This window comes from Brassica rapa, chromosome A06 (assembly GCF_000309985.2).
Source record: "Brassica rapa cultivar Chiifu-401-42 chromosome A06, CAAS_Brap_v3.01, whole genome shotgun sequence".
In the NCBI taxonomy this organism is placed as follows: domain Eukaryota; kingdom Viridiplantae; phylum Streptophyta; class Magnoliopsida; order Brassicales; family Brassicaceae; genus Brassica; species Brassica rapa.
Genome location: NC_024800.2, coordinates 11,529,364 through 11,541,399, shown reverse-complemented (window position 1 = coordinate 11,541,399; position 12,036 = coordinate 11,529,364). Strand labels below are relative to the sequence as shown.

The following is a 12,036-nucleotide window of genomic DNA, read 5'->3' as shown; positions in this document are numbered from 1 at the left end:
TGTACTTCATAATTTATATTATTTATGGATAATATTTTGATTTTTTTATATTTTCTTTTAATATGTCTACATAAATGTTTGTTTATTATTTATGAAAAAATAATATTATTCATCTAAAATAAGGAATTACGACACATATACAATACAATTCTAATTAATGATAATATAAAATATGTTACTTCTAAAACTATACACTATTATTCTATTTTTTGAATGAAAGTATCTTCTTAAACACACAAAATATTTTGTGACGCTGCAATTATACATACACACAATATCTGTCTCTTCATACTGACGTTACTGTGTTCCCTCTCGTCCAACTTAAATATTGACTACCAGCTTTTTTCCATGACTGATGAATTCCCCCAAAGACGGTGGTATTATGTTGTAAAATATGTTACTTCTAAAAACTATATAATATTTATTCTATATTTTAATTTTTCTTATGCCCGCACAGAGTGCGGACCAGTCACCTAGTATTAATTAAGTTAACGACTCAATATATTTTTTTAAAAGCTAAACTCTTTTTATAATTATTAATTTTTTCCATCTGATAATATTCATTCAACGGTGAAATACAATGTTTAGTACACAAACTGGCGGATCATATGAATTCCTCAGAAACAAAAGCTCAAAGAAAGGCAACTAAAACTCACAACGGGGCAACTTACGAACACAATAAAGATAAAACAAAGAACCTATAAGCGAAAGACAAATGGTCTGACTGGTGACCATTCGGGAAACAAGAGGAACAAACATAAAAGGAATATACGGAAAAAAAATAGCATGAATGAAAAAAAATGGTTGTTTCTTCTCAAGTTTAACAAGGAATAATTTTGTACTTTAATTCTCTATAAAAAAAGGAACGAAAGGGAATGAGAGGGAATTATTATTTCTTGTGAATGATGATTTTTTAATAGGAACGTTAGAAAATGCATTATTCCTCATCATTCCCCGGTCACCATTCATACCCAAACTATTGCAACACACCTCCTAAATAGCAAATAGCAATGATCTGGATAAATCGCTCTGTCTTCAGACAACCACCCGATTTCATCCACTTGTAAAACCCAAGACACAAAATCTTCTCAATCCAGACATATCGCTGCCGCCTATAACCTGCCGAACGATACCATCCCAACTCACAACCAAAACCCAAGCTTCACAATCTGACAAGAAGGATCGCTTCACAATCTGACAAGAAGGATCGCTTCACGATCCACACAACTTTCAGATACGGTTTGAACACACTCTTTGACGTCCACTTAACACCTAGATAGAAGCCACCATAAACCTTCACACAATCAAAACTCGACGATCAAAACCCATAATAGATACCATCATTAACAATCACTACAATCACCACTATAGGAAGAGAATCACAACAGAGACGCCACCGAACTGACTCGGGTCCACCAAGAACATACGAGAGGTGGAAGCAGAGAGACCGACTGTTGCCGGTGCTTGGAAGATTTGTTTCAACTAGCACACCAGATCCTTCGATCCTTGTAAACTCGCCAAAGCTCTTCACCTCTGAAACTTGTTCTTTCTTCACAAGACCAAAGTTCAAAACTTTTTAAAGCATTGGTTGAAGATTAAGGAAAAAAACCAAGAGAGACTTCCGTTCAGACCAACCACGAGAACAATCACCACTTAACCCACCACAGTCGACGACGAGACCCCTAAAAAGAGAGCAGCCCGAGACGACATATTTCGCAAACCCAGATCTACAACCTACACAAAAACTAAACACCAGATCCACACTAAATTAAGAAAATGAAACTAACTGGACCGGCGGTTTATCGGAGCCACCATGAGCCGGTCAACGGTGGTTCGAGCTTCTTCTTCTTATCTGTTGCGCTTCTCTTCTCGTCCAAATGTTTTCTTTTACATTTGAATAATTTATATCATAATTATTAATTTATTAGTTATGAACTCTCTTTTTTTTTGGTAACACATTTTCGTAATTATTAATTTATTAGTTATGAACACATATTCGTGCATGAAATTGGGTATATTGTGCAAGTCGGCTGATCTGACGTTTCTCTTACTTTCTCGACCACTACTTTTTAATATCCCTTGTCCATGTTTTGTCATTGTCTGTATTCATTTGGTCGGTTCTCCAAATAAGCCTCCTCCCCTTATTTTCATTTTCTTTATTTCTATTTAATAATTGAAAGAGAGAGCGTATTTGATTCATATAAATAAAGCATACTTGATTCATAATCTTTTACTTTTAAAACCAAAAGATTCGTAATATTGACTTCAAATGTAAAAAGACTGTTTTGTATCCAGTTTTTTTCATAAATCAGTAGCATTAGTAAGAACACTTGTTTTTCAAATAAAATCTTTATTAGTAGAACTCGCCATCACTGTGAAACATAAAGAACGGATTTAGAACATGTTTAATGGGGGTTTTAAAGTGGGGGTTTTTAACAGAATATAAAAATTCCACTTTAAGAACCTTCATTAGACATACTCTTAGGAAGGGGATACTTTGATAAGAAATGAACCAATGATTCGGAAAAACCAAGCCAAAGACAAACCGTTCTCATACCGGAGATGAAATGTTGATAACACAGCAACGCAAGATACTAACAAAGCTTCGCTGACTAAAGAATCTCACAAGCTTTAAACGAACACAACCGAAGGGCATAAAAAACAGAGTAACAAGTATTCTACAATGGTCTTGCATGAGCCAAAACTTGAAATGAAAGAGGAGGCAATGAAAAGAAAAGTCTGAATCTTGGGATGGGGAATAAACCAGAAAACATATTACCTTTGGTTTTAGGTAGAGCAGCAGCCTCGTTTGACGCCTCCAGATGTGTCATCGACGTTAATCGTAGTTCCCTGACCTGGAATGGCGGAGTTAGCAGCAGCCGCTTCTTGTGCAGCCAGTGCCTTTTTGCTTATGATATGGTAGATCTCTCCTAAGATGGTCTGAAACGCTTTCTCGACGTTGGTTGCTTCGAGAGCAGAAGTCTCAAGGAAAGAGAGACCTTCCTTCTCGGCCAGATTGTGACCGTCTTCCTCAGCAACGGATCTCAAGTGGTTAAGATCGGATTTGTTGCCAGCCATCATGATGACGATGTTGGAATCAGCATGGTCTCTGAGTTCGCGGAGCCACCTCAAGGCATTGTCAAAGGTCTGCCTCTTGGTGATGTCGTAGACAAGGAGGGCACCCACTGCGCCTCGGTAGTAAGCGCTAGTGATGGCTCTGTACCTCTCCTGACCTGCAGTGTCCCAGATCTGAGCTTTGATCGTCTTTCCTTCCACCTGTGAATCCATTCGGGTAACAAACAGTTAAGACCTAAAGACTATGAACAAGATTGCTAAAGCTTCAATAATCTACGCATTGACAAAACAGCATATCCCATTGTTAACAACTACTACATAGGTGTATAATGTATAACAAAATTATCTTTTTTTGTAAGTTTATTGGTTGACTTAGAGACAGGTGGACAAAGTCATGCATCCATCACCTATGACAATAATAATCAGGAGATGCAACAGACTATTGAGGAGGACGAATCTTATTTTGAAAATCAAAATTGGGTCTCACGACCATCCAATAATAGTGTCTTAAATTGATCAAAAAGCATTGGTCAAGACTTAATAATGTCCAGCTCTCATCTAAGAATCTCTCTTGAACAAAAAAAGAAGAAAGAGCACAATCAACTTGATCCAAAGAAACCAAGAAAACGAGAGAGGATGCAAGTGGGTGGGTACAAGCAGAGAAAACAAAAATCAAGTGAAAACTGTCCTCTGATTGGGAAGAGAGAATAACCTGAGTAGTCCTGGTGGCGAATTCGACACCGATGGTGGATTTGGATTCCAAGCAAAACTCGTTCCTCGTGAATCTGGACAATATGTTGGATTTCCCAACACCCGAGTCTCCGATCAACACGATCTTAAACAAATAATCGTATTCCTGATCCACTCTATTCGCCATTTCTTTCCCCGATTTAGCAATCAACCCTACTACACAAATCAAAGACTCTCCGAATCAGAACCCTTATATATATATATCTGTTTGAAATTAAGACGAGATCCAATCCAAGTTAACAATCACAAGAATGGCGAGAAAACCATTACCCTTTCGAACGAAGAATGGCGGAGGAATCAGATCTGACAAGTACGAAGAGGAGGAATTTCGTTTCCTTTTTTACCAATCTACCAATTTTGTTCTGTGTGTAAAACGGCAAGTTTTGACCCAACTGTTTGATTTGTTTGCCTTTCTGTGAGAAAGGAAGGAAGCAATAAAGTTTATATACGAGCGTATATACGCGTATAATACGTATCTCTATCCAGGCCTTTTACGTCACGGTTAAGAAACGACGTCGCCTTCTAGAAAAGGACAAAGGCTCTAATTACTATGCTGATGTGCCTTTCAATGATTCGTAAGCCGGCTGCAAAAAAAGTAAGAGCATGTTCCAAGCGTTTTATTCCAACTTTCAACACAATTTCTGCTTCTTTTTTTTTTTTTTTAAGAAAAATTGCACAAGGTCATGATTGGTCTTCTGTGGTGTTGGCAAATAGTAATGGACACTCTTTTTATTTTTGCTATCAATCTCCATTAGTGGCTCTGAGCATCTTTAAAAGAAACTCTATAACTTCAAATATAGAATTTTGATGAAGTTTCACTACTCAAAACTCTAAATTTGAAGTTTCATCTTTTTTTATTTTCATTTTAGTCATTATAATTAATTACACATCATATTTATGACTCTTAAGTATTTTTCATTTACCGTTTTAATTATTAAAACTTTTTTATATCATAAATATTTCATATTTATTTTTATAAATTCAAATTTTACACCTAAAATTAAAAAAAAAATTAAAATAAGATTTATTATATTTTAAAACTAGAATTAGACAACAAGAATATTACAAAAAACTTTAATTCATTTTTAGAAAAAAAAATATATATGAAGACATAATTATTACACAAATTTAATTATTATAACAACACTAATAGCTTAGTAAATTTACTCTGGAACCTCTAAAATATTGTCAAATGTTTTTTGTGTAACTGAAGATGGATCATTACATAAATAATTTTATAAAATAATGTGATATTTTGCTTGAATTTTAATATGTAATTAAGTTTTTTTATTTATAATTTTATATGTTAGTGTAAGATTTTCTTAATTAATATTACTGTAATATTTTTATATATGCTAGTGATTTATAAAATTTTAATGGATTTATATTAATTATGACAAATATAAAGACACTAGTGTAAATTATAAATAATTTTGAAGTTAAATTTGATGTTTTCTTATAGAGAAGAACACCTTGAAACTTCAAATATAAAGTTTCGCAAACTCTAAAATAGAGTCTTTTGGATATGTTCTTATAACTTGAACAGTTGCACAAGAAAAATAAAATTAAAAATTTAAGATTGCAATTGGATAAAATATGTGTGTGTAACCAAAAAAGCGTATGTGTAAATCAATAAATTATGTATTAAAGATTTGCTAATATGGATTATCTATTATGAAATCATTATTTCGGATATTTTACGTGGATAATGTGGTTTATTTAAAAGAATAAAATGATAAATGTTTCAAAAACAAAGTGAAAACTTACAAGATAATTTGCATGTATAAAAAAATAAGGATAATTTGTAGGTTGAGGTTCAACTTAGCAATTTACACTTTTCAGAATGTGAGTATGTTGATAGAACTGTATTATATAAACTACGGAGAACTGAATATTGTAAAGAATAAATTTGATAAGATTATACCAAAGATAAAGAAAATGATGATACAACTGCAGAGGCGAGATATTATCTTTTTCTTTAACTCAAAATACGTCATGTAGTGCGACAGCCCGATAACGTAACGAGTCCCAGGATACAACTACAAAAAATCTTCTGATTTGCGTCACTCTATCAGAAGCCTGGTGAAACTAGTTTTGTGTATACTCTGAGACTCAAAAAAAAATTAAAGAGAAAGATAAAAGAAATATGGAGGATTGTATGTTTTTTTATCTGTTCTTTGCTACACAAGTGCTCCTATTTAAATGGAGAAAGTGTAACACCTTGTGAAATCATGGAGACCACTAACGTACCAATGCTTTCAATTGTAGTAAAGGAATTTAATTCCCATGACTCATTGTACGTTAGATATAAAGTCATAATGCATATTTGACCAAATCAAATACACCAATATACTTTTCTAGGTTTATATTTTTATATTTAAGAAACATAAAAATATTACACCAAATCAAATACACCAATATACGCTTCATCTTCGGGGCGTTAGGCTTTGTCTTCGGGATTATTATTAGTGCTGGTGTGTTCCCTAGAGGGTTGGACTTTCAGTTAGGCTGCGTTGATGCCTTCTGCTGTGTACTCATCTCCTTCTCCATGGCGTGCATCGCTGGGTTCCTCTACATGCCTGCGGGGAGAAGCGCCAGGTCGTTTTGGGTTGGTACTGATCAGATTAGGAGTAATCTCTCGATCATATCTTGTGGATGGTTCGGTAGGATCATTCTTTATGTGAACTACATTGTCTCCGTTTTCACTTCGTTGCTTTGGATCCATCCTTTGGCTGACATTCTAGTGAAGAGAAGCAGCAATGCTGGTGGGTTGGTTGGTAATGTAGGCTTCTCGACTAGTGATTTCGGCAGGTTTCGTGTTCTGTGTTTGTTGCTGTCCGGTTTACTACAGGCTATGGCGGTTCGTCCTAACCTTCAGATGTTTTTGAACGAAGCGGTGTTATCTTGGTATCAGCGATTACATGGGAGTAAGACTCCTGATTTGGAGTTTAGCAGGGCGAAGATGTTTCTTCATAACCACTACTTGTGCCTAGTTGCTTTGCAGTTTGTGGCGCCGTCCGTTCTTGTAATCATCTTCCTAGGATTGTCTCAGATTGATCTAGGCTCATTTGCTGTTTCTCAACTGGTATGTGGTTCTTTGCCTTGCAGCGAGTTCGTTGGACAAGTTGGTTTGTTGATGTCTTGGTGGGTTCTTTTTGTTTGGTCGGCTTTTGCTTCTGCAAGTCTTGTTTTCTATCGACGTGGTGTCTTGTATGTTTCTTGAGATGGAATTTTTTCATGTATTCGGAGGAAAATGCCAGAAACAAAACAAAGAAAAAAAAAAAGAATAAGATTTAAAACAGGTTAATTGATATAATATCTAATTAACATATTAAATCTAAATTCAATTACAAATATCCAAAGTGACTCATTTGCTAAAATTCTATATTAGTCAAACTAAAAGCTTTGCAAGCTTTGTATGACATTCATTTTGGACCTCCATTTCTCATTCAACATAACTCCGATTTTGACAAACAAATACACTAACTCATAATGTTCACGGTGAAGATTATATCGTGCCCAAATTCTGTCATTCCGACAGACGTCTCCTTCTACACGACTTTGTCAAAAACGAGTTTCATCAATCCCCTACATGAATAGAAATGACTCTATACACATGACTCAAGCAAAAAAAAACTTTTGAGAGTATGAGCGAAAAATCCACTGCATGATGAGTTGGTAGTAATTTTTCAGCCTTGAACCAGTCATTGTTAATAGCTATTGGATTTACTCAAACAGGAGGTGGCCATGATGTCTTAAACCCCTCGGACTTTGGTGTAAACCAAGACAATAGCTATAACACAGCTTCATTCTCTCACAAAACTAATTTTTCTATTGTGTTCATTTTGGTCGTGAACGTTTCTGATAATCATGAGTGAAGTTGAAGAATATAGCATTTCCTTCATTCTCCTAGAAACGGTCTCATTTCACACTCACAAGGTAATTTGTCATTAGCTTTGTTTAGAGGAGTATCATGTACTACTCCATTCATATGTCAAAGCTATGGACACAAATCATTAAAAGCAAATGCTTATCCTATATTTCTTACATGTAGCACTGTTTAATCATCCTAGGAACTATGTATAGACCGAAGTCTGACAGTGCTTTGGGCAGATTTAGTTTGACTTAGTTGTCTCTTTGAACCTATTTTTTGGGATCTCCAGTCAGTTAGGTAGAGTTACCGCCAAACCTCATCTTAATTCACAGGCTAACCCATTCCTCTTGATGATATACAATATGATCTCATGACACACCTTTAATATAAGGATCCTAGGTTTTCATCATAATGAACATAATCTCTTCAGATTAGTCGAGATCAATTGTTTAATGATTTTTGTCATCTTTATTTAAGATACAATTAATCATTATACACAAAAATCAGTGTATGACACTAGTTTTTTTTTCTTTAGTAAAAAAAAATCACATTGTGGTAACTATCACTAAATTCATTTGGCCGCTTGCCAACAATTTTATATGGTAGGCAAAGATTCCTCCATATTTCTTAAGATAGCTCAAAAACATACATATTTACATTTACCATCTCTTAAGAGTTTAGAAAGTTAATCTGCAACTCCTTTAGATTTAAATAAATAAAAGCAATTTCGAAAATTATTATAATTTTCTTAAAAATGTATTTCAATCTTAGTAATTCACATTTTACATACAACTATTTTCATAGTTCTCTCAAGTTCATTAATAAATCTAACTTGTATGTTTTGATTTTTCCAAAAACATATTTTGTTTTTTAGCAAATATGCATATCATTACAAGATATTATTTGTGCAATCAAAATCACCATTTTATATGGTTATTCTCAACCATATTGACTTTAGAAACTACAATTTATATGTCAGTTTCAGTCACATTGAGTATAACATTTTTCATTATTTTTCATGCCATCAGAAAATAATCGAGTTCTATCCATTTTTTGTGACATTAGTCCTATGCTTATAGCACTAGGCACTAACTCATCAATCTGATAAGGATCAGAATTTGGTACAGTCAACCATGGCAGACTCACTAGACTCAGTAACCAATAACACCTCGATGCTAATAGAATATGTACATTCCAATAAACATCTCAATTTATATATCATATGAGATTGTGGGTAGCAGACCATTCACATTTTGAGATGTCAACTCACCATACCCATTACCCATTGCTACTCTCACCACCATATCTATTAACGATCATGGTGTTGTTTATCACAATGATATTGTTAATCATATTTTATTTTTGAATCTGTTTAAAAATAATCAATAAGCAAATCAGTCCAATATTCAACATCAAACACGAATAATAATAACCAATTAAAAGAAAATCAGAATAATAAATTCTGAGACTTAACGGTGCGACTATGTGTTGAATGGTGTAGTGGGAGAAAGGTAGTTCTCCTGCTTTAAAGTTACCATTCGCGTTTTTTTTTCTTATAAAGTACATAGCACGAATATTTTTTTCTTTTTGTGAGAAAAAGCAGGAGATCTGCATGCAGATTTCACCACCATACATTTGAGGCAGTTCATCTGCTTTTATCTTTTCTTAACCAATCAATGACTTTTTCATAAATAATTAAATTTCAAAATATATCTAAACTTCTTCTATAAATATTATATTTTCATTTTAGTTACTCACAATTTTAATAACACAAAAACTATCGTTATCTATTTAGATTTTTCATCATATAATTTTCATATCTATTTTAAATTATTATATTTATATAATATATGTAGTTTTAGTTATAATATGTATTATATAAATATTTAGTATTGTAGTTTATATATGTATACTAATAAAAAAGATATGTATTTTGTTAATTGTTAAAGTTTTTATATATTATGTGTTTTGATTTTTATTATAATTTTAATTATTAAAATATATAATTTGTTTTATTTAAACTGATTTTACCATTTAAAATTGTAATAAACTATTTGATCTGCATGATCTGCACTTATTCCGCTTGATCTGCTTGATATGTACTTGTCCCGCTTGATCTGCATGATCTGCTTGATATGTCCTTTTTGAACCCCTTTTACCATTCGAAGCCTATATTAAACACAATGTCAAATAATTAATCCGGATTGATTGGTGAATCAAAAACGTAAAGACAAAACGCAGGAGCTGATCAAATGATTGCTTAAATCAACTCGATTGTAAAATGACCTATACAAATGTTGGTATATTAAATGTATCATCGTTGTTGAAGTGTAAATGTATTACAAATCATTTTTATTATTTTTAAGACTTCATATGCACAAAAGGAAATTAAGTTTTACGGCTGACACAAATCACAGAAACCAGATAGGCAATATCGATTGTAAAATGACAAAAGGAGATTACGTTTTCTGATCACGATTTGTTTACTATTGACTCTTCATAAGTGATTTTATTTTCTACCTCTATAAAATTGTGTTTTTGTTCTCGTTTCTATTTCACTGATATGAGTTTTGTTTCTTTATTTAACTTCTTATGTGAATTATATAAGTATTAATTTAAAAAGATGGACATCTGTAACAATTAGTTCCCCTCCAGATATATATCTAAGAATCAATTTTTTTGAAGAAAATCACCGGCAAACTCTATTCATAGGTTAGTGTTCAAATCTAATATATCAACCTGTTATAGAATATAAGTACTGACTCGAAATAAAAATGTATGTCTAGTATATATTCACCAGTTCGGTCTAAAAACATCTAATTATAGAACAAAGAAACAAATTACTTATTCTATTAACCTACACTTTGAGGTCTAGTTACATAAGAGTATACAGATAAAAAAAATATATGTAATATTTTACCATTCTAGTATATGTAAACTTTGTATAAACTAACAACTGTTTGATTTATTAAATGATAAAACAGAAAATTTATAATAAATAGTTTAAATTAATCTTTCATTCTTACAATTATAATAGATGTATAGGGTATTAGGGAGAAACAAATATTAGATGAATTATCAAATCTGTCATTTTTCGAACAAATTCAAAAGGAGGTGATTGAAATATTGTCATAATATTTCATAAAAAAAATATTTAAGAATAAAAATCAAGACTAAAATATTTAATCTGAATGAAATAATATATATATATATAGTGCTTCCAATATTAAATATCACTTCGATTTGAAGAAGTGTATTTCTGGGATTGTCAAGGTCAAATAACATATTAGAAACCACTAATTTAAAAAATAATCTATATACATAAAAGTATACACATTAGAGTAATCACATAAATCAAAATCAATACTTTTTGTTTATTTACAATCATGTTTTTGAGCGCTTTGGTGCTCTGAGAAATTATCCTGCTGGACATTAACTATGCTGTCTAATCTCTCTTCATGCAAGCTTTCATGGAATTTGTAAATTATTTCACTCTTGCATGCAATAATCCATGTAACAGTTTTTTTTTGTATCTTTTGTACATTTCAACTTATATACAAATTTTTTTTGTTCTACTCTCTCTATTCTCTACTTCTGCATATTTCAAAATGATATCAAAGCCATAGATTCATACTTGATTAGTTGATTTCTATTCTTCTAATTCATTTTTCATTCTCTTTGATTGATTCTGGGAGTGGAGAACTCTAAATAAGTCATTCTAGTTACTCTTAAAGGAGATAACTATTTACTTCGGTCAAGAATCATTAAGGCTGCTTTGTGCAGTTGTGGTATATGGGACCATATTACTCGCATATATCTCACAATTACTCGTCCTGATTTGTATGTTTGCTGTGAACCGGGTTAGTTAACACATGCATTTTCCAACTATCCACCATTGGAAGATAGTGGAAAGATCTTAAGTATCTAAAGAGAACTCCATGCAAAGGGATTTGGACGCAGAAAAATGAGCATATAGAAACTGTTGGCTATTGTGACGCTGACTGAGTTGGAGATATGATTGACATGAAATATACTTATGGCTACTACACGTTTGTCGGTGGGAATCTTGTCACTTGGAAGAGCAAGAAGTAAAAGATGGTTTCAAAGTCAAGTGCTGAAGCTGAGTACCTGGCCATAACAAACACTACATATGAACTCTTATGGCTTAAGGCTCTTCTTCGTAGAATCAAGGCTCCTCAACCTATCATCATGCCCTGCGACAATCAAACAACTATTCACATTGCCTTAAAGTCAGTCTTCATGAAAGAATTAAGCACATTAAAGTTGATGGTCATATATGTGAGAAGGTGAAACTTGGAATCATATCTCCTACTTAC

At 32.8% G+C, this 12,036-nt stretch overlaps 2 protein-coding genes across 3 annotated transcripts; one reads left to right on the top strand and one right to left on the bottom strand.

The window, feature by feature from the left end:
* Positions 1 to 2,447: 2,447 nt before the first annotated feature.
* LOC103873290 (ras-related protein RABA2c) lies at positions 2,448 to 4,339 on the bottom strand. Of its 2 annotated transcripts, none has more exons than XM_009151713.3 (3): positions 4,096 to 4,339; positions 3,788 to 3,978; positions 2,448 to 3,276 (listed from the first exon to the last, which is right to left on the bottom strand). In XM_009151713.3, exons 2-3 carry the CDS (start codon positions 3,950 to 3,952, stop codon positions 2,788 to 2,790), a joined length of 654 nt encoding a protein of 217 aa, XP_009149961.1. In that variant the 5' UTR covers positions 3,953 to 3,978; positions 4,096 to 4,339; the 3' UTR covers positions 2,448 to 2,787. The 2 variants fall into 2 exon arrangements, with proteins under 2 accessions (XP_009149961.1, XP_009149960.1); XM_009151712.3 differs by having other exon boundaries at positions 3,788 to 3,981; positions 4,096 to 4,148.
* Positions 4,340 to 6,238: 1,899 nt separating this feature from the next.
* Positions 6,239 to 11,095, top strand: LOC103873378 (transmembrane protein 161B-like). The gene has a single exon (XM_033272992.1). The coding sequence runs from the start codon at positions 6,374 to 6,376 to the stop codon at positions 7,046 to 7,048; it is 675 nt and encodes a 224-aa protein (XP_033128883.1). The 5' UTR covers positions 6,239 to 6,373; the 3' UTR covers positions 7,049 to 11,095.
* The last annotated feature ends 941 nt before the right edge of the window (positions 11,096 to 12,036 follow it).

What these genes read in the sequence shown, in the direction of transcription:
- LOC103873290 (XM_009151713.3), bottom strand. Translation starts at nt 3,952, where the DNA reads ATGGCGAATAGAGTGGATCAGGAATACGATTATTTGTTTAAGATCGTG. An exon ending in TCGCCACCAGGACTACTCAG is followed by an intron (nt 3,277 to 3,787) that starts GTTATTCTCTCT and finishes ATGGATTCACAG; the next exon opens with GTGGAAGGAAAGACGATCAA.
- LOC103873378 (XM_033272992.1), top strand. Translation starts at nt 6,374, where the DNA reads ATGGCGTGCATCGCTGGGTTCCTCTACATGCCTGCGGGGAGAAGCGCC.